At 40.5% G+C, this 23,577-nt stretch overlaps 3 protein-coding genes across 3 annotated transcripts in view; all 3 read left to right on the plus strand.

Moving 5' to 3' along the window:
* Nucleotides 1-259: 259 nt before the first annotated feature.
* Nucleotides 260-3,539, plus strand: LOC135205718 (uncharacterized). Its single transcript, XM_064236797.1, has 2 exons — nt 260-343; nt 1,437-3,539. Exons 1-2 carry the CDS (start codon nt 323-325, stop codon nt 3,327-3,329), a joined length of 1,914 nt encoding a protein of 637 aa, XP_064092867.1. The 5' UTR covers nt 260-322; the 3' UTR covers nt 3,330-3,539.
* Nucleotides 3,540-10,045: 6,506 nt separating this feature from the next.
* Nucleotides 10,046-12,989, plus strand: LOC135205724 (uncharacterized). The gene is made up of 2 exons (XM_064236803.1): nt 10,046-10,128; nt 11,097-12,989. The coding sequence occupies exons 1-2, from the start codon at nt 10,108-10,110 to the stop codon at nt 12,987-12,989; spliced, it is 1,914 nt and encodes a 637-aa protein (XP_064092873.1). The 5' UTR covers nt 10,046-10,107.
* Nucleotides 12,990-20,578: 7,589 nt separating this feature from the next.
* The window catches only part of LOC135205575 (uncharacterized), a 7,568-nt gene continuing 4,569 nt past the window's right edge, over nt 20,579-23,577 (plus strand). The window contains exons 1-3 of the mRNA XM_064236342.1: nt 20,579-20,585; nt 22,032-22,242; nt 22,434-22,614. Coding sequence (XP_064092412.1) covers nt 20,579-20,585; nt 22,032-22,242; nt 22,434-22,614 — 399 coding nt within the window. The remainder of the gene's footprint in view (nt 20,586-22,031; nt 22,243-22,433; nt 22,615-23,577) is intronic.

Genomic DNA, 23,577 nt, shown 5'->3' on the forward strand with positions numbered 1-23,577 from the left:
GAATATATACATCACACACACACTCTCTCTCTCTTTGGAATTCCAAGCACAATCCATCACAAATATCTCAAACTGGAATAAGGGTATCATCATGGGCGATCTGCGTGATCTACTGACGGGCCACTCCAGGGCACAAGGGGATCTGGGCATCGGGCCTCGGGCAGGTGAAGAGGCCATCGTCTCCCTTCCCACCTGCTGCTCCTGCCCTCACTCCCTTCCAGGGACTCCTCTGGCTATAAAAGCCTCCGAAGGCTTCCAACGGCACCTCACTCACTCGAGGGCCATCAGCGTCGCTTGAACAGCCCTCCTGGCCATCCTCAGAATGGCCTCTTGGATTAGATTGGTAATCTCTCTCTCTCTCTCTCTCTCTCTCTCCTCTCTCTCTCTCTCTCTCTCTCTGAGTTCTTCAACTTATACTCTTTCTCAAACGTCCTTTTATTCCAATTTTCTTTTCAAAAAGACTTTCCTTCACTGACACCAGACACGAACGACCATTTTGGCAATCGAGTTAAAAGCAACATGAAGCCTTCAAATATCGCTTCCAGATCCCTTTTGAAAAGACTTCGGGTTCTTTGGTCATATGAAAAATGGAGAAACAGATCCGCAGTTATATATGGTAACATAGGTATTTAAAAACATATATCTACAGGATTATTTCTTAATATATGTACCTATACATAACTGTGGATTTGGTTCTTCATTAAATTTTGAGACTCATGATATTATGAGCATGTTTTATGTTTTAATAAGTATGAGGAATATAATCATTGTGGGATAAATTTAATCTTTAGTTAGATGAGGCAGCTGGTGCCCTGAAAAAGACTCCACAGTTACACAATCATCACACACAAACACACACACATATATAAATATATGTAAATAAAGGTTTTTTTGCCACGAAGGAAAAAATGAAAAAGCGAGATAGCCAAGTACTTTCGGTCCTGTTAGGACCCTTTACTCAGTAAAGAGTCCGAACAGGACCGAAAGTACTTAGCTATGTCGCTTTTTCATTTTTTCCTTCGTAGCAAAAAAAAACCTTTATTTATACATAGCATCACGTTTTATATACTTCGTGATCAAGTTATTCATAAATATATGTATGTATGTATATATGTATACTCTTACATTTTTTAAGTATGAATAATGTATATAAACATGTATATTAAGTTTTCGTTTGTTTTATTAATGTACAGAAATTATACACAGAATTGAATTGGTTACTATGCCTGTCAATGGTTCCCCTGGGAAGTAATACTCAAAAGTGGCCCAAAGTTGCAAAGTTTCAATTATGGAATATAATATACACGAGTATTTTAAGATACACTACTGCTAACTTTGTAAACAAAAATATTAGATAAATGAAAATAAGTCACACCACATCATTTCACAGTTTATAACTGAAGCACAATATAATCTATAGCCGATCTCATTTACAGGCAGTGTTGTCTGCTCTGGCAGTTAGCACACTCAGTTTAGCCGCACCAGATGGAGCTTACAACATTCCTCAAGTGGGCACCGGAAGGCGTTCTCAATACTTCGTCCTTCACAGAGATGGAACTCACAAGTATGGATATGACACTGGAAAGGGAGCCTTTGAGACTGCCAAGTCTACTAAGGTTGGTCAACAAAAAGGAGGCTTTGGCTATGTTGACCCTGATGGCCATTCTGTGAATCTCCAATACACAGCTGGTGAGGCTGGTTTTGTCCCAACTGGAGCTCACCTCCCACAACCACATCCTGACTTCCATAAGGCCCATGCTGCTGCAAGGGCTCGACCACCTTTCGTTGACCCTCTGGCCAACCCAAATGCTGATGCTTCTTATGGTTTCCAGTTTGCTGGAGAGGGACAAACAAGATCAGAGAACAGTGATGCTAGTGGCAATGTCCGAGGATCTTACTCCTACACAGACGATGATGGAATCACAAGAACCTACTCTTACACTGCAGGTCGTGGTACTGGATTTGTTGTAGAAGGTAATGACCTTCCACTGTCACCTCCAACTCCTGAATCTTCTGGCTCTACTCCAGCAGCTACTCGACGTTCCTCCTCAGGCACCACAATCTCCTCTAGTGGTACAAGAACTCCAATCTCAGGATCTTCACTCTCTGCCTCCCCATCAGTCATAACTTACTCATCGTCTGCTAACCCTTCTAGACCATCTTCTGCTCCTGTTGCTGCTTCTGGGGGATCAAGTGGACCATCTTCCCCTTCACAAACCTCATCTAATAATGATGGCTCTTACGCTTTCTCTTTCAATGCTGGCGACCATTCCCGTTCAGAATCTGCCGACAATAAACTCAATGTACAGGGACAGTTTTCTTTTGTTGCTGATGATGGTGTCAGAAGAAGGGTTAATTATCGAGCTGGACCTAATACAGGATTCACTGCATCTGGAGATCATCTCCCAACTGCCCCATCTTCAAACACACCTGTGTCTTCCCCACCATCTACATCCCGAGGACCAGCAGGTGTATTAACTTACAGTGCTCCATCTGCTTCTTCTCCAACTTCTGCCGCTACCACATTCTCCGGCCAGCGTCCATCTTCTGGTCGTCGACCCTCCTCTCCCTCAACTCCTCCACATTTCCAACCAGCTAATACTCGCGGTCAGTTGAGACCAGATGGAAGTTATGCTTTTGGATATGAAACGTCCAGTCACTCAAGGAAGGAAGCAGGTGACACCAACAACAATGTCATTGGAGACTTTGCTTTTGTTGCTGATGATGGTCAGCGTCGACAGATCCAGTATGAAGCCGGTTCTGATACAGGATTCATTGCTGAAGGATCCCACATTCCAAAAGGTCCAATTGTTCCAGGAGCACCTTCTGGTCAGCCTACAGGAAGGATTACACCTGTAAGACAAGTCCCATTCATTGACCCATTAGCTAATTCCAATGCTGATGCCTCATACAACTTTGCCTTTGACTCTGAACAGTATTCACGATCAGAGACTGCAGATGCTCATGGTAATGTTAGGGGAACTTACACTGTGGTAGATGACGATGGAACCCGACGCACGGTTCACTTCCGTGCTGGACAAGGAATTGGTTTTGAAGCCAATGAAGTTTCCTCCTCAAAAGGACCTGCTCCATCTACCTCATCATCACACAGTCCAACCTCTTCCTCAGCAACATCTCAGTCGGGAACATTCTCCTCATCAGCGTCTTCCTCAGCAGCAACGTCATCCTCTCATAGTGCAACATCACTTTCTGCTTCAGCTTACTCTGCTCCCTCCTCACGTCCATCTGCTTCAGAAAACTTCAGACTCACTCAGTATGATGCTTCAAAGAACCCAAATAAGTTTGGTTATGTTCTCACTTTCGATTAAGAAGACTTAAATGTCTTTCCTCTCAAATGGCAACTTGAGTTGCAGTGTTGCTTCAAATGAATTTCTACATATCTGAATATGTAACACAGATCTGGCCTCTTCAAGTTGCCATGCCATTTGTACAATCTACTGTATTATATTTTCTTATTATTGTAGAACCTGTGATACCATTAGAAGTAGTTACTGCAAATCGAAAATAACAATAAAAATATGCAGATTCATATTCATTATTACTCATACCTTTCCATAGTAAGAACACCCAAGTATTAACCTCAGAAGAAGACGAAGAATTCATAGTTATAAACCTAAAGACATCACAAAATGGACACTGACCATAATTTTCTTTAAATTCCAAAAGCAGCCACAGGCAATAAATATTACATAAAACATGAAAGGTAAAGGACCAGTGGGACAGATGAAGCAGATGATGGAAAGATCACCTCCAGGAACAACATAATCTGACAATACTGAAAATCTCTAAACAGAGATGCCACAAAACAAAGTGGCAACAAGTCACAACAAAAGCTGACAGTCACCAGAGGCAATGAGAAATGGAAGTCATTCAGCGCTGAAGGGGAAATTGACAGTAAAACCTTTGAAAGTTTGAAAGGTATAAAAGGAGGAAGACCTCAAAGCAGTTGCACTTTCAAACAATTGTTAGGAGAGGGTTGAGAAAAGTATGATGAAAACAAGGAGTGATCAGACCTCCATCTTGATCGGGATACGTGTAAGATTTTCCGCTCATGCATAAGTTGTAAACATTATATTCCCGACTTAAAGGAAATTGAAACGTGTTAAAATCTACAGTCAAATAGAGACTTGTTTCACCACCGAAAATTAAAATCAATCCGCTATCTTTATTAGGAATAGTTCTTTTGTTCTGTTAAACATGTACATTATTTATTTCTTACATTTTCATTCTAATAAATAAACCATCAATATCCTATAATAAAATTCCCGTATTTTTAACTCAACGCAAAACACTTTTTCAGACCTTCTTAGGCTTTCCTAACTCCCCCCTACAACAACAACAAAGTAGTTTGTAGGCTTACTCCACGAGTAAGCGAAGAGTAAATAGTAGTCAAACTAAGATGAAATAATAGTAAGTCTCGACAACTAATCTACTGAAAAGTCAAAGATTAATTTTTACCTTCAGACAAGAAAACACACTCGTCCTACTGGGACGCTCACAGGGACCTTTACACAGGATTCATATCTAGAAGTCCACCCTGGGGTCATTCAGCCTCTGGGAATAATTTCACCTTCAGTGTTATGCAGGATAATGGCCATTCAATGACGCTCTCTCTCTCTCTCTCTCTCTCTCTCTCTCTCTCTCTCTCTCTCTCTCTCTCTCTCTCTCTCTCTCTCTCTCCATAAAAAAGTAAGTGAAAACCGAGAGAAAAAGTGGGAAGGATATGGAAAATACAATATCTACAGTAAAAATATAAAATGGTCAGAAATAAATGAAGAATTAAACAAAGATTGGGATAACATATTCGTAAGTGATGATATATGGATAAATATGGATATATATAAAATAGTAAGATAGAAAATGTAGAACAAAAGATTATACAATCAGAAGAAAATGAAAAAAAGGACTTGGAAGAAAAAACCCTAGTAAATATCACGCAAAACCCCAAAGTATTGTACTCATATACGAAAAAGATGAATAAAAGAAGAATAGAAATAGGCCCTCTAGAAATGAAGGGAGATTAACGAATGAAAAATAGGAAATATGCTACATATTATTGGAAACACATAAGAGAAAATTTACCCCTAGAATTGATAATGAATATAATGATACCGAAATTAGGTGTGAAAATAGTGAATATTTATCAGACACATACGAAAGGCTCAACTTACGAAAAACTCGAGATACGAAAGCTAATACGAAAAATTTTACGGCCCTACATACGAAAAATTTTCAAGATACGAAAGGTTGTTGCTGTAAAGTCCGAGATTCGCCCGGACCACCGATAACAATTTGGAAACTCGCGCACCGCCAACTGAGTAGACTCGCCACCATCCTCCTGCTCTCCCATTGGTTCCTGATGCTAGTCACTGCCATGAGATCCTTCTCTCCTATTGGTCAGCATCCTTCCCATCATGCATCTACTACGTAGCAGTGTGCCTCGGCCACTCGGTACCAGCATCGTTATCGTACGCACGCGGTATTTATTCGTTCTAACGATTTCGTTTATTAACGTAAATTCGTTAGTGATTTCGTTGCAGTATACGTACTTTATTGTGTTGTGTGAGAACTTTACTCTACTTATACGTAAAATACGTACAGTATATAGTTGTCATGGGTCCCAAGAAAGTGGAAATTCACGGAAAGAAGAGGATGCTCTCTTTGGAGACAATGATGGAGATTATCAAGAAGTATGAAGCTGGTATGCAATTGAGTGTGATCGCCAAGGAAAATGGTAGAAATCTGTCGACAATAGGCACCATCCTTAAGCAGAAGGATGCCATCAAAGCAGCTACACCTTCCAAGGGCTTCACTATTTTGTCCAGCAAGAGGACCCATGTGCACGACGAGATGGAAAGGCTTCTTCTTGTCTGGATAAAAGACAAAGAAATCGCTTGCGATACGATAACGGAGATGGCAATCTGCCACAAGGCCAGCGCTATTTTCAGCGATTTGATTGCCCAGGCAGAAGACGACGGAGGAGAAGGGACATCAACACCAACCCAAGACTTCAAGGCTTCGCATGGGTGGTTCGAGAAATTCCGTAAACGGACTGGCATCCATTTAGTGGTGTGGCATGGGGAGGCTACCAGCTCGAACACGAAAGCGGCCGAAGCCTTTAAAAAGACGTTCGACGAGATGATGACCAAGGAAGGCTACAGTTCTCAGCAAGTCTTCAACTGTGATGAGACTGGCCTTTTTTGGAAAAAAATGCCTCGTCGGACGTACCTCACACAGGAAGAGAAGAAGCTACCCGGGCATAAGCCTATGAAAGACAGGCTTACGCTCGCACTTTGTTCAAACACCAGTGGGGATTGCAAGGTGAAGCCCCTACTGGTCTATCATTCCGAGACTCCTCGAGCATTCAAGGCCCACAAAGTGCTTAAGGAGAAGCTTCCAGTGATGTGGAGGGCTAATGCGAAAGCCTGGGTAATGAGGCTTTTGTTCACAGAGTGGGTAAATCTGTGTTTCGGCCCGACAGTGAAGAAATTCTTGGAAGAGAAGCGCCTCCCTCTGAAATGTCTGCTGGTGTTGGACAATGCCCCTCGCCACCGTCCTGGCCTCGAGGAAGATATCCTAGTGGAGTATTCCTTATTCAGGGTTCTTTATCTTCTGCCTAACACCACCCCTCTCCTCCAGCCCATGGACCAGCAAGTGATATTGAACTTTAAGAAGCTGTATACGAAACATCTTTTCAAGAGATGTTTCGACATCACCGATACCACAAACCTCACATTGCGTGAATTTTGGAAGGATCATTTCGATGTTGTGATATGCATCCGACTCACTGACCTAGCTTGGCAGGAGGTTTCGAGGTGAACCTTGAATTCCTCGTGGAGGATACTCTGGCCTGATGCTGTATCCGCCAGAGACTTAGAGGGATTTGACGCTGGCGAAGCTGGTGCTGCAGAGTCCGAAACAGTTGGCGATTCCGAAACTGTTTCCCAACCAGATCTTGACGAGATCGTTGCACTCGGCAAGTCCATGGGGCTGGTCGTCGACGAGGACGACATCAAAGACCTTCTCGAGGAGCACCAAGAGGAGCTTACGACAGATGACCTGAAGGAGTTGGAGGCCATGCAACATAACGTCGTTCAAGAGGAGTTCTCTAGCAGCCGCAAGGTGGAGGAGGAGGAGGACGACCCTATGACAACGGCAGAAATTAAGGATGTTCTAGCTGCTTTTCATAAAGTGCAATCGTTTGTTGAAAGAAGACACCCTGAAAAGGCTTACACACGTCGTATGCTTGCACAGTTCGATGAGGCTTACCTGAGTCGTTTCAGGAACATAGTGAAAAGTAGGCAGAAGCAATCTTCCTTGGATAGTTATTTTTTAAAGAGGCCTTTAGTATTAGTAGGAGTAAGCAAAAAGGAAGAACCAAGTGATACTAAAAAACAGAAAGTTGAAAGTGGTGATGAAGGTGAAATTTTGTGAAAAAAAAAAAAAAAAACCTATGTTAAGTATAAAAAAAGTAAAAAAAAAAAAAAAAAGTAAAAATAAAAAAAAAGAAAAAAAAATTTAATTTTAGTTTTTTGTAAAGTTAAGTGTTACAGTTTTGTTAATGTGTTTTGTAAATTTTAGTTTATGTATGTTTTCCTTACATTTTTTATGTTTCACAAAGTTAAGTGTACGTACGTATCTGCCGTTTGTCCTCCTCTGTCGCCACTTTTGGAGATAGCCTCACTTGAAAGGTAAGCTTCCCCATTTTACTACATACGTACAGTATTTCTTATATACCATGTACACTAATACACTTTATTTACAGGTAATTATCAGTATGTTATTAAGTTAGGTATTGAATGGTCCAAATGTTGTAGTACTTCATTGTTTATAGGTCAATTTAGCTTTATTATGAAATTTACTGGGGTGTTTTTGGAGAGCTTGGAACGGATTAGCCATTTTACAAGTAAAATGCGGTCCAAGATACGAAAAACTCCTGATACGAAGGGCGCCTCGGAACGGATTAATTTCGTATCTCGAGGTACCACTGTATGAATGAAGCCGATATTGTGCAGGCTATTAATGAAATTAACAATGGATCAGCAGCTGGGTCTGATGGTGAAACTGCTATTTTGTTAAAGAAAGTGGTTCATTCTATCGCAAAGCCCCTTGCAATATTATTAAGGCAAAGTGTAAATACAGGCAAGATTTATGATGAGCATAAATTACCATATATTACCCCTACTTTCAAAAGTGGATCAAGACTAGAGGCAAGTAATTATAGGCCAGTGAGTCTAACATCACATTTTATGAAAGTGTATGAAAGGGTAATGAAGAAAAATATTATGAAACATTTAATACAAAATAATTTGTTTAATATAGGACAACATGGTTTTGTATCCGGAAAAATTACACAAACCCAACTGTTAGTCCACCATGAGAACATATATAAAAATATGATAAAAGGAAAAGAAACAGATGTGGTTTATCTAGACCTTACAAAAGCTTTCGACAAGGTAGACCATAACATAATAGCAATGAAAATTAGAAAACATAATACAGTGGATAAAGTAGGAAAATGGATAAAAGAATTTTTACACAATAGAAAACAAATAGTCATTACAAACGATGAGAAATCGGATGAAGCTCAGGTAATATCCGGTGTGCCACAAGGTACGCTGCTAGCTGCATTGCTGTTTGTTATTATGATTGCAGACATAGTAATGTTAAGGACTCGGTAGCGAGTAGTTTCGCCGATGACACAAGAATAAGTAAAGAAATTACTTGTGATGAAGATAGAAACTCGCTACAAAGAGACCTTAACAAAGTATATGAATGGGCAGAGGTATATAGGATAGTATTTAACTCTGATAAATTTGAATCAATAAATTATGGAGATAGAGAAGGAAAGCTATATGCATATAGGGGACCTAATAACGAGACAATCACTAACATTGAAGCAGTTAAAGACCTTGGTGTGATGTTGAATAGGAACATGTTATGCAATGATCAAATAGCAATTCTATTGGAAAAATGCAAAGTGAAAATGGGAATGTCGTTTCACTGCGTTGCCAGCTCATCTGAGGAATATATCAGAAGTGAGCGGAGATGTGTTTAAGAATAAGCTCGACAAATATCTAAGCTGCATCCCAGACCATCCAAGATTGCAAGATGCAAAATATACCGGAAGATGCATTAGCAATTCTCTGGTAGACATTAGAGGTGCCTCACACTGAGAGACCCCGAACAAGATGTAAGGTGTAAGGTAAGGTCTCTCTCTCCCCCTCTCTGCCCTTCTCTATGACTTAAAAGATATCAATATATTAAGTAAATCATTTCTCCCATAACGTGTTGACTATTAAACAGATGTTTTCTTATGTATAGTTAAATTATAGCATCTCTCTCTCTCTCTCTCTCTCTCTCTCTCTCTCTCTCTCTCTCTCTCTCTCTCTCTCTCTCTCAGAAGCTCACTACAGACATGTGGAATCAGAGCATATACAACATTCCCAGGTGGAAACAACTTAGTTTCAGCAGGGAAAATTTATCATCAACGTCATTCGGGGAAATATGATAGTTTCAAACCCATTATATGAAAAGGAATCGTTCACCATCAACTTGGAAAAACGTAATTAACTTTGCCAGAAACAAAACTCATAGCGTCACAAAAGAAAAATGCAACCAACATTGCCATAGAAAAAGAACTCGTACTTCGGAAGATCTTGATCAGGTCTACTTTCCCTATGTTACCTTATGTTGTTGGTCAATTCCTTCATATTTTAAAATTCCTCTTGGCTGGTGCATAAGACCTAACGGTAAGTACAACAAAAACACCGAAAATATCACACACTCTCTCTCTCTTTGGAATTCCAAGCACAATCCATCACAAATATCTCAAACTGGAATAAGGGTATCATCATGGGCGATCTGCGTGATCTACTGACGGGCCACTCCAGGGCACGAGGGGATCTGGGCATCGGGCCTCGGGCAGGTGAAGAGGCCATCGTCTCCCTTCCCACCTGCTGCTCCTGCCCTCACTCCCTTCCAGGGACTCCTCTGGCTATAAAAGCCTCCGAAGGCTTCCAACGGCACCTCACTCACTCGAGGGCCATCAGCGTCGCTTGAACAGCCCTCCTGGCCATCCTCAGAATGGCCTCTTGGATTAGATTGGTAATCTCTCTCTCTCTCTCTCTCTCTCTCTCTCTCTCTCTCAGTTCTTCAACTTATACTCTTTCTCAAACGTCCTTTTATTCCAATTTTCTTTTCAAAAAGACTTTCCTTCACTGACACCAGACAACAACGACCATTTTGGCAATCAAGTTCAAAGCAACATGAAGCCTTCAAATATCGCTTCCAGATGCCTTGTGAAAAGACTTCAGGTTCTTTGCTCATATGAAAAATGGAGAAACAGATCCGCAGTTATATATGAAAACATAGGTATTTAAAAATATATATATCTACAGGATTATTTCTTAATATATGTAGCCATACATAACTGTGGATTTGGTTCTTTATTTCAGACTCATGATATTATGAGCATGTTTTATGTTTTAATAAGTATGAAGAATATAATAATTGTGAATTAATTTACTATTTATATAGATGAGGCAGCTGATGCCCTGAAAAAGACTTCACATTTACAGAATCATCACACACAAACACACACACATACATATATACATATATATACATAATTATATATATATATGTATATATATATATATATATATATATATATTGTATATATATATATATATGTATATATCGTAGTATGTATGTATGTATGTATGTATGTATGTATGTATGTATATGCATACCCTTCCATTTTATAAGTATGAATAATGTATGTAAACAAGTATTTTAAGTTTATAGGTATGTTTTATTAATGTACAGAGAATATACACAGACTTTAATTGGTTACTATGCCTGCCAACGGTTCCCCTGGGAGGTAATACTCAAAAGAGTGCCCCAAAGTTGCAAAGTTTCATTTATAGAATTTAATATATACGAGTATTTTAAGATACACTACTACTAACTTTGTAAACAAAAATATTATATAAATGAAAATAAGTCACACCACATCATTTCATAGTTTATAAGTCAAGCACAATATAATCTATAGCCGATCTCATTTACAGGCAGTGTTGTCTGCTCTGGCAGTTAGCACACTCAGTTTAGCCGCACCAGATGGAGCTTACAACATTCCTCAAGTCGGCACCGGAAGGCGTTCTCAATACTTCGTCCTTCACAGAGATGGAACTCACAAGTATGGATATGACACTGGAAAGGGAGCCTTTGAGACTGCCAAGTCTACTAAGGTTGGTCAACAAAAAGGAGGCTTTGGCTATGTTGACCCTGATGGCCATTCTGTGAATCTCCAATACACAGCTGGTGAGGCTGGTTTTGTCCCAACTGGAGCTCACCTCCCACAACCACATTCTGACTTCCATAAAGCCCATGCTGCTGCAAGGGCTCGTCCACCTTTCGTTGACCCTCTGGCCAACCCAAATGCTGATGCTTCTTATGGTTTCCAGTTTGCTGGAGAGGGACAAACAAGATCAGAGAAAAGTGATGCCAGTGGCAATGTCCGGGGATCTTACTCCTACACAGACGATGATGGAATCACAAGAACCTACTCTTACACTGCAGGTCGTGGTACTGGATTTGTTGTAGAAGGTAATGACCTTCCACTGTCACCTCCAACTCCTCAGTCTTCTGGCTCTACTCCAGCAGCTACTCGACGTTCCTCCTCAGGCACCACAATCTCCTCTAGTGGTACAACAACTCCACACTCAGGATCTTCACTCTCTGCCTCCCCATCAGTCATAACTTACTCATCGCCTGCTAACCCTTCTAGACCATCTTCTGCTCCTGTTGCTGCTTCTGGGGGATCAAGTGGACCATCTTCCCCTTCACAAACCTCATCTAATAATGATGGCTCTTACGCTTTCTCTTTCAATGCTGGCGACCATTCCCGTTCAGAATCTGCCGACAATAAACTCAATGTACAGGGACAGTTTTCTTTTGTTGCTGATGATGGTGTCAGAAGAAGGGTTAATTATCGAGCTGGACCTAATACAGGATTCACTGCATCTGGAGATCATCTCCCAACTGCCCCATCTTCAAACACACCTGTGTCTTCCCCACCGTCTACATCCCAAGGAACCGCAGGTGTATTAACTTACAGTGCTCCACCTGCTTCTTCTCCAGCTTCTGCTGCTACCACATTCTCTGGCCAGCGTCCATCTTCTGGTCGTCGACCCTCCTCTTCCTCAACTCCTCCACATTTCCAACCAGCTAATACTCGCGGTCAGTTGAGACCAGATGGAAGTTATGCTTTTGGATATGAAACGTCCAGTCACTCAAGGAAGGAAGCAGGTGACACCAACAACAATGTTGATGGAGACTTTGCTTTTGTTGCTGATGATGGTCAGCGTCGACAGATCCAGTATGAAGCCGGTTCTGATACAGGATTCATTGCTGAAGGATCCCACATTCCAAAAGGTCCAATTGTTCCAGGAGCACCTTCTGGTCAGCCTACAGGAAGGATTACACCTGTAAGACAAGTCCCATTCATTGACCCATTAGCTAATTCCAATGCTGATGCCTCATACAACTTTGCCTTTGACTCTGAACAGTATTCAAGATCGGAGACTGCAGATGCTCATGGTAATGTTAGGGGAACTTACACTGTGGTAGATGACGATGGAACCCGACGCACGGTTCACTTCCGTGCTGGACAAGGAATTGGTTTTGAAGCCAATGAAGTTTCCTCCTCAAAAGGACCTGCTCCATCTACCTCATCATCACACAGTCCAACCTCTTCCTCAGCAACATCTCAGTCGGGAACATTCTCCTCATCAGCGTCTTCCTCAGCAGCAACGTCATCCTCTCATAGTGCAACATCACTTTCTGCTTCAGCTTACTCTGCTCCCTCTCAAAGTCCATCTGCTTCAGAAAACTTCAGACTCACTCAGTATGATGCTTCAAAGAACCCAAATAAGTTTGGCTATGTTCTCACTTTCGATTAAGAAGACCTAAATGTCTTTCCTCTCAAATGGCAACTTGAGTTGCAGTGTTGCTTCAAATGAATTTCTACATATCTGAATATGTAACACAGATCTGGCCTCTTCAAGTTGCCATGCCATTTGTACAATCTACTATATTATATTTTCTTATTATTGTAGAACCTGTGATACCATTAGAAGTAGTTACTGCAAATCGAAAATAACAATAAAAATATGCAGATTCATATTTATTTTTATTCATACCTTTTCATAGTAAGAACACCCAAGTATTAAGCTCAGAAGAAGACGAAGAATTCATAGTTATAAACCTAAAGATATCACAAAATGCACACTGACCATAATTTTCTTTAAATTCCAAAAGCAGCCACAGGCAATAAATATTACATAAAACATGAAATGTATAGGACCAGTGGGACAGATGAAGCAGATGATGGAAAGATCACCTCCAGGAACAACATAAGCTAACAATAATGAAGATCTCCAAACAGAGATGTCACAAAACACAGTGGTGTGGATGGTCCCATACCAGAGGCAACAAGTCACAACAAAACCTGACAGTCCCCAAAGGGAGTGAGAAATGCCCAGGATATTCAAATTCCCTTTGAAACATATTTTCTTCTCCACAGACACAAATCCTTCCAAATGTCTTAGTTTACTGCTACTTCCAAGCTCATGAATCAAACTCTGCTCGTCATTTCAGTTCTATAATTTAAAATCGTTAAGTCTTAATACTGTATCAATTAACAATGTATGGAATCTAGCAGTTAATGCTGTCATAAACATGGCAATGCTCTCAATCAATAGGCGTTGATCATCGGTGGGGTTCACATTCATTGCGAAATATGTGATTAATGTTGAATGCCATTGCAGTTAATTTTAACAATCAACCACAGTTGCGAGCCTCATTTGGTGATGGTAGAATCGAGCTCAAAATCTACTGGTTTCGAGTTGTAAGAATTTTGTGGAACAAAATATTATCACTTGTATGGTGATATCAGCCCCATAACAAATATTACATACCCTTCCACCATACAGTTAGCGAGTCTACACAAATCGACATACACCCAGTCTCAAGCCATAGCTCTGGAGCAGTAGCATTAAAAGTATACTGGCATATCAGAGAAAACATTCGTTTAAAATTCTACAGTTTGGAGTCAAGTGAATTACGACTTTCATCATCAATGTGAAATCCTTTAGTATATTTTCCCAACAAGTTATCAGGTTAATATACTACCTGCAATGCTAATAGCTATGCATTATGATTACTGCTTGAACCCATTCAGCCTTAAATACAAGTGAGAATGTTTGTTAAATTCACTCAGTCAGATAACAAATGTTTTAGGACCCACCAATTCATCCAGACTCAAATACATACTATCAGATAACCATGTGACAAAATGACCACTAAATTCATCCAGTTTACAGCACTTATTTATGACGCTACATTTTAATCTTAGGTTAACCAAAAGTACAACATTTCAACTCACTTGAGACATTTTATTGTAACAAATTTAGTCTAGCCACTGGTGGCATAAAGGAAGTCTTGGTCAATGTACAGAATCTTGGGAAAAAAACTTTTGGTGGTAATTTGTACAACGATGAGATTCCACAAGTCAGGGAAAACCACTTCTACCACTTCTCTTTATTCGGTGAAGTCTACAAAGAAGAAAAAACACAAAATAAATGACAAATAAAACTGCACAAAGTAATGACAAAGTACGAACTGCTTATGGTATAACGAAAATAAATAAAGACAAAATATTTAAATGCAAAGAATAAAATAGATACAACTTAATAGTGACTAATATAGTAAATATTAATATCACTCACAAAGTCCACCCGACTATATGTAAACAGTTATCCAAATTTAAAACAAGAGCGTATTCACTTATGGTCTGTCAGTCAGACCTTGCTACTTAAGACTAAACGTTAAAATATAAACAGCCTGGAAGCAACCACTAGCAAATAGACAGTAACCATATTAATGCTCATTTAAGGGTAAACAGCATTTACAGACACCCAAATCTTTAGAGTAATAAATACTTAAACAGCACAAACAACCGTTTGAAAGTCCGCTACAGGTGGTAATAGGAAAAAGGAAGAAAATCATTCTTGATGTATTTTATACAAAGCAGCTGCTGAATACCGACAAAGTTCCTCAATCATTTCGCAGATTTTCTCTGAGATGAATAACAAAGGACAAAGATGAAAGCGGAACAGTTCCAGAAGATCCACACCACGACTTTCACGAGCGACCTTGTCAGGAAAAACGGGCAGTAGTCGGGCATCGCTGACTGCGTGTCGAGAGCAATGTTGACCGTTTACCATCCAGCCACGAGCAGATGTTGACAAGAGACACTCGATACAGTTCAACACATGACAGGAGACGTAACATTCTAACGAGTTGGTCAATATTCAGTCTAGACGACAAACAATCCGGTCAGAAGCAACGAGGATTTTTCAATCAAAATAAAATCACATGAAATTGTAATTCACAGAGAATGAATAATAGTCATTCTCCATCACGGACTGAAATGGCTTCTTCTAAGGAGATTCGGATTCTGGGACCATAAAAATCGAATAACTTGAAGCCTCATTTTCAAGAACATTTATCATTGCTGCTTTTTCCCACTGAAGGAGCGACGCCTGTTCTTATCAGAAATGAGTACAATTGTGTCTGAATTACCGCACGAAGCCAACTTTCCCCTAATATCAATAATGGTCATCTTATTCTAGACCCTACCGCTTAAAATTTCTTTGAAGGTAAACATCAAATGACATTTCATGCACAAACTACACAACTGACAAGTTATTCTTTAAAACATTCATTTCTGACAGATAAATCCTGTGTCGTTCTCTACATGACTCGGAATTTTCAATACCAGCAAATCTACCGCAAACATAATGCCATATGCACTAATAATGATATTTTGATCTTAAGCAAATAACAAGAAATTCTAAAATAATATATATATATATAAATGTTAAAAAAAAATCGAGAGGAACTCTGCAGGTTTTTTGGGGCCAAGTCCTACGTGTCCAGGTGACACCTCCTCCCCCCTGGGGGATGTTCGACACCTCAAGCCTTCTTTCCCATCCGAGGAAAACCCAGTTGATCAAAATTGGTTCCCGCACAAGGACTTCGCCTGCACGTCCTTCGTCAATCATACAATGCAGGAGAGAGAGAGAGAGAGAGAGAGAGAGAGAGAGAGAGAGAGAGAGAGAGAGATTCAACATCTAAACTTCCCCTCCGAAAAAATGCTCGTCTGTTTCTTGATATATTCGAACGCCCACTTCCAAAGATATCTCCTTTTATTCGCCTATAACAGATCTTCGCTTTTATAGTGGCTTGAGTCGTGGCATGCCACACATCTTTATCTCAAGACTACTTTTGCACCAAACCAGTTAATCTCAGGTCTGCAAATATTAACAAAGTCCTCACTTCTATGATTTAAAATTCTCTAGTCACTAAATCCTCTTCATCCTCCTCAGTGTCTCTCTGCCCTAACCATTCATCAAGGTCCATCTACGTACACCACATAAAGCCTCTCAACAGTAGTATTAATCTTGACTTCTAACTGTCCCTGAAAACAGTCGATCTGCTCATAACATTCTGCTAATCTCCTCCAATGTTCACCAGATGTGTACCCTCCTCAACTATAATTTCACACATACACCCACACAAACACTATTTATGAAAATATAAATATATAAAAGTGTGAATCTCTCCATTGAGAATTAAATTAATGTGAGGCTAAAAATGTCTCCCATTTTCACTGAAAATGAAAAATGAGTGAATTTTTCATATCAATATCTCTCTCTCTCTCTCTCTTTGGAATTCCAAGCACAATCCATCACAAATATCTCAAACTGGAATAAGGGTATCATCATAGGCGATCTGCGTGATCTACTGACGGGCCACTCCAGGGCACAAGGGGATCTGGGCATCGGGCCTCGGGCAGGTGAAGAGGCCATCATCTCCCTTCCCACCTGCTGCTCCTGTCCTCACTCCCTTCCAGGGACTCCTCTGGCTATAAAAGCCTCCGAAGGCTTCCAACGGCACCTCACTCACTCGAGGGCCATCAGCGTCGCTTGAACAGCCCTCCTGGCCATCCTCAGAATGGCCTCTTGGATTAGCTTGGTAATCTCTCTCTCTCTCTCTCTCTCTCTCTCTCTCTCTCTCTCAGTTCTTCAACTTATACTCTTTCTCAAACGTCCTTGTATTCCAATTTTCTTTTCAAAAAGACTTTCCTTCACTGACACCAGACAAGAACGACCATTTTGGCAATCGAGTTAAAAGCAACATGAAGCCTTCAAATATCGCTTCCAGATCCCTTTTGAAAGGACTTCGGGTTCTTTGGTCATATGAGAAATGGAGAAACAGATCCGCAGTTATATATGGAAACATAGGTATTTAAAAACATATATCTACAGGATTATTTCTTAAATATATGTACCTATACATAACTGTGGATTTGGTTCTTCATTAAATTTTGAGACTCATAATATTATGAGCATGTTTTATGTTTTATTAAGTATGAGAAATATAATCATTGTGGGATAAATTTAATCTTTAGATAGATGAGGCAGCTGGTGCCCTGAAAAGACTCCACAGTTACACAATCATCACACACAAACACACACACACATATATAAATATATGTATGTAAGTATGTATGTATGTATGTATACTCTTACATTTTATAAGTATGAATAATGTATGTAGACATGTATATTAAGTTTTCGTTTGTTTTATTAACGTACAGAGAATATACACAGAATTGAATTGGTTACAACATGCGGTCAACACATGGTTCCCCTGGGAAAGTAATACTCAAAAGAGGTGCCCCCAAAAGTTGCCAAAACAAAGTTTTCAAACTTATGGGAATATAATAATACCCAGAGTATTTTAAAGATACACTGACTGCTAACTTCCTTTGTGCAAAAAACAAAAATATTAGATAAATGAAAATAAGTCCACACAACATCCCTTCCAACAGTTTATACTGAATAGCACAAATATAATCCTATAGCCGACTCTCATTTACAGGCAGTGTTGGTTTCATGCTCTGGCCAGTTAGCACACTCAGGTTTAGCCGCACCAGATGGAGCTTACAACATTCCTCAAAGGGTGGGGCACGGGAAGGCGTTCTCAATACTTCGTCCTTGCACAAGAGATGGAACTCAAAACAAGTATGGATATGACACTGGGAAAAGGGGAGCCTTTGAAGGCCAAAAACGCTGCCTGCCCAAGGCTACTAAGGTTAGGCGTCAACAAAAAACAAGGATGGCTTTGGCTATTGTTCGACCCCTGATGGCCATTTCTGTGAATCTCCAAATACACAGCTGGTCGAGGCTGGTTTTGTTGTCCCCAAACTGGAGCTCACCTCCCAACAAACCACATCGACCTTCCAATAAGGCCCACATTGACTGCTGCACGGGCTCGTCCACCGTTTCGTTGACCCATCTGGCCTAACCAAATGGCTGATGCTTTTCTTATGGGTTTTCCTGTTTGCTGGAAGAGGGAACAAACAAGATCAGAGGAAAAGTGATTGCCCAGTGGCAATGTCCGGGGATCTTTACTTCCTACACAGGACCGGATGATGGAATCACAAGAACCTAAATTCTCTACATGCCGGTGTCGGTCTGTAATGGATTTGTTGTAGAAGGTAATGGACTCCCACTGTCACCTCAAACTCCCTCAGTCTTACTGGCTCTAACTCCAGCAGCTACCTCGGGACGTTCCTCCCTAGGCACCACAATATCCCTCTAGTCGGTACAAGGAACTCAAACACCTCAGGATCTTCAACTCTCTGCCTCCCCATCAGTCAATAACTTACTCAATCCCGCCCTGCTAAACCCTTACTAGAACCCATCTTCTGCTCCTGTTGCTGCTTCTGGGGGATCAAGTAGACCATCTTCCCCTTCACAAACCTCACTCTAATAATGGATGGCTCTTATGCTTTATCTTTCAATGCTGGCGCGGCCATTTCCCGTTGTCAGAATCTGCCGACAATAAAACTCAATGTGTACAGGGACAGTTTTTTCTTTTGTCGCTGATGATGGTGTCAGAAGGAAGGGGGGCGGGGGTTTTAAATTATCCGAGCTGGAACCTAATACAGGATTCACTGCATCAGGAAGATCATCTCCCAACTGATTCCCCAATTCTTCAAACACACCTGTGTCTTCCCACCACCATCTACATCCCAACGGAAACCGCAGGTGTATTAGCTTACAGTGCCCCTCCGCCTGCCTTCTTCTCCAGCTTCTGGCCGCTACCCAACATTCTCTGGTCCAGGCGTCCCCATCTTACTGGTCAGTCCGGACCCTACCTCTTACCTCAATTCCTTCCATATTTCCAACAAGCTAATACCTCGCGATCCAGTTGAGACAGATTGGAAGTTATTAGCTTTTGGATATTGAAAAAACGTCTACCCACTCAAGGAAAAAAGAAGCAAGGTGGGACACCAACCAACAATAAGATGATTGGGGAGACTTTGCTTTTGTTGCTGATTGAATGGATGGTCAGCGTGACAGAAATTCCAGTAAGAAGACCGGTTTGCTTGATACAGGCTTCATTTGCTGCAAGGATCCCACATTCCAAAAGGGTCCAATTGTTCCAGGAGACACCTTTCTGGTCAAGACCTACAGGCAAGGATTAACCACCTGTAAGACAAGTCCCATTCATTGACTCCATTAGCTTAATTACCAATGCTGGATTGCCTCATACAAACATTTGCGCCTTTTGGACTCTGAACAGTATTTTCAAGAAAGTTCGGAGACTGGCAGCTGCTCATGGTAATGTTTAGGGGAACTTACACTGTAGGTAGATGGACGATGGAAGAACCCGACGCACGGTTCAATTCCGTGCTGGACAAGGAATTGGTTTTGAAGCCAATGAAGTTTCCTCCTCAAAAGGACCTGCTCCATCTACCTCATCATCACACAGTCCAACCTCTTCCTCAGCAACATCTCAGTCGGGAACATTCTCCTCATCAGCGTCTTCCTCAGCAGCAACGTCATCCTCTCATAGTGCAACATCACTTTCTGCTTCAGCTTACTCTGCTCCCTCCTCACGTCCATCTGCTTCAGAAAACTTCAGACTCACTCAGTATGATGCTTCAAAGAACCCAAATAAGTTTGGCTATGTTCTCACTTTTAATTAAGATCTAAAAATATCTCCTTTCAATTGCCAATTTGAGTTGTAGTTTGGTTTCATACAAATCCTTGTCTATCTTGGCATTTAACACCAATCTGACTTGATTATAAACAATTTCAAATTGCCATGACATTTGTACAATCTACTGTATTATATATTCTTACTATTATAGAACCTGTGATACCATTTAAAGCAAAGTCATTGCAAATCAAAAATAACAATAAAAATATGCAGATCCATCAGCATTTTTTATTCATAACTATTCCTCTTATTAAGTATTAAGCCGACAATAAGAATTCATTGTTATAAGGCCAAAAACATCAGAAAACAACCACTGACCACAAATTTCTTTCGATTCCTCAAGCAGCCATAGACATGATGTACCACATATACACAGGCTGACTGATCACCACAGGTATTTATGGAAGAAAAGATGAACGGTAAAGGACCAGTGGGGTAGACCCAGCAGATGCAGGGGACAATAATAGCCACATATTATTGAAGATCCACAGGAAACCTGGGAGACAATTATTTTTCCCTGGGGGGAAGGGGGGGGGGGGGGGGAAACCCTCTTCCCTGCTCATATTCATCTCAGTACCAGTACCTGAAAACTCCACCAGTCACAAAAAATCGTTGTTGAACCCAAACCTATAAAAAACCACCGGAATTGTGAATCCTGTTGCAGAGTTATGACACTCATTCAGATAAAGCATTTCTGGTATCTAGCAGAGCAATGCTGATCCGTACATGATAATGCTCATGATCAATAGATGCTAATCATCAATGAGAACGAGTTTTATCATTACTTGTGATGAAGGTTAAGTGATACTGCACTTTCCTGTTTCTCATAGTAAACTATAATTGTGAGCTTGTCTTGGTAATGGGAGCACTACACCAAGAATCTACAGGCTTTGAATGATAGAGAAATTTCATTACCAAATTCAAATTACTAGTGTACGGACATTAACACCATAACGAATATTACTGAGCCTTGTGAATCCTCAAAATGATTTCTTCAATTACATTGATGATAACACTTGACAAGGACTCTCTCTCTCTCTCTCTCTCTCTCTCTCTCTCTCTCTCTCTCTCTCTCTCTCTCTTTCTTTCTCTATTATTTTACATTCTATTCTTCTCCCTTTATCCTCTCTCTCTCTCTCTTTCTTTCTTTCTCTATTATTTTACATTCTATTCTTCTCCCTTTATCCTAGAAAGGACCCTTCGTTCAGACAAGACAAATATTATCACTTTGGAAATCAAATAAAAAATTGACATAATCGTCTTCATTATTTTGAAAAACAAGAAGCATTTTATATCTTTCATAAACCTTTTATTCTGGTTTAGATGCTCTGCAATCTGTGGAATATGAGGTGTGATAAATTCAACCTGTAGAGAGATGAAGTGGCAGATGCTGTGAAAAAGCTACCATAGATGAACATCTATATTTGCACAGGTATATATATATATATAAAATTTACACACACACACACATATATAGTGTATATATATATATATATATATATATATATATATATATATATATACATAATGCTTGTATTTTATTCATGTGAGCTAATATATACAAAGGTTAATTAGGTAAGTGCATTTCAATGCCTCCCCTAGAAGTAATAATCAAAAGAGTGGCCCAAACTTACAAGATTTTAGTTAGAGATTTAACTGCTAACTTAGTTAATATTCGATAATTGAAAATATGTAATAGGCAACATGTCTGATTAGCCAAATTGATAATAATTGCGTGAATGACAAACCATGACTTATTCCATAAGGCCTTTATGAAACTAACACTAATGACAGTTGCTGTGGGATACCATCGATTTATTGTTATTTTAATTTACTTCAATACAGACTCTGACCAATCTATACAGCAGCGCTGTCTGCTCTGGCAATTAGCACACTCAGTTTTCTGACACCAGATGGAGCTTACTATATACCTCAAGTGGGCACTGGAAGGCGTTCTCAATACGTCGTCATTCATAGAGATGGAACTCACAAGTATGGATATGACACTGGAAAGGGAGCCTTTGAAAGTGATAAGTCTATGTCTACAAGTATTGGTCAACAAAAAGGAAGGTTTAGGTATGTTGACCCTGATGGCCATTATGTGAATCTCCAATACACAGCTGGTGAGGCTGGTTTTGTCCCGACTGGAGCTCATCTCCCACAACCACATCCTGACTTCCATAAGGCCCATGCTGCTGCAAGGGCTCGTCCACCTTTTTATTGATCTTGTGGCTCACCCAGATGCTGATGCTTCTTGTGGTTTCCAGTTTCCTGGAGAAGGACAGCCTCATTCGGAGTAGTGATGTGGACATGGCTGAAGTCAGCAAGGAACGTGGAGGAGAAGCACCTGACTTCAGAGGAAGCAATAGCCTTTTCAGCCTCTTCGGGGAGGCTGAAAAACTCGAAGCAGGAAGAGAACTGCGAAGCTGTGGAGCAGCAGAAGGAATGGTAAGGTCGCTGAATCGTGATATCCGAAGAGGATTACCGAGTCCCACAAACCAAATTTGAGAAGGGGTGGCCTGATGGGTGTAACATGATCACTGAGAGGAGGAACAATTCAGCCTTAAAGCTCAACAGAAAAGACCCTGTAAGTATCGCCATAACCGATAAGTGGGTTTTATTGGAAAAATCCTTTGCCTAACGGGAACACTGAGCACCATCAAATTGTTAAACAAAGATAGCACAGGTTTGTCCTCATGTATTACCTCTGGAACTACCTTATACAAATTCTGAGCAGCAGTGATAGCAGCAGCAGCAGCAACAACAACATGTCTGAAGTCAGGATAATCTATATTCTTAAGATTATGCATTCTTAATGTGGCTTATGGCTCAAACTCAGTTCTTGGAAACGCCACGTTCTGCCAGAGGGAATTTTAACCTTCTTTTCCCTATGTGACCATCACGACAGCACAGCGCAGTTTCATCTGTGATATATTCGAAATCAGTCAGTTCGTATCGTGCGCAAGTAGCTACTGCAGCAAAATTTCAAGTTGCTATGTGCACTCATTCTATGGTATACGACTCCACGGTACAAAGGTGTCATTGCTGGCAGTTATGAGTATCAGACCTGTAAGTTTTACCTCCCAGGGGTTTTCAGCTATTGCTGTGAAGGTCTGTCTTCCCCAGCAAAACAAAATAACAGTGGCCTAAAATAAAATAGGAAACATAGGCAGATGGGAAAGAGAGAGAGAGAGAGATCTGAACGTCCTCTTGACAGAATCCACATAGAGAAACAATTACAACGGAACACACTGGGACGAAATCAAGAGTATTAGATGTGTCAATGACTGAGAGATGAACACAAGGAGCCGTTCAGAATTCCCGATTCGGGTCCCTTTAAAATTCATTGATCCAATGTGAAGTATTACCTAGAAGGATTTTTGGTGATTCGAACGTAACAACGAACTCTTA

The sequence above is a fragment of the Macrobrachium nipponense genome, chromosome 24, assembly GCF_015104395.2.
Source record: "Macrobrachium nipponense isolate FS-2020 chromosome 24, ASM1510439v2, whole genome shotgun sequence".
NCBI classification, from domain to species: Eukaryota; Metazoa; Arthropoda; class Malacostraca; order Decapoda; family Palaemonidae; genus Macrobrachium; species Macrobrachium nipponense.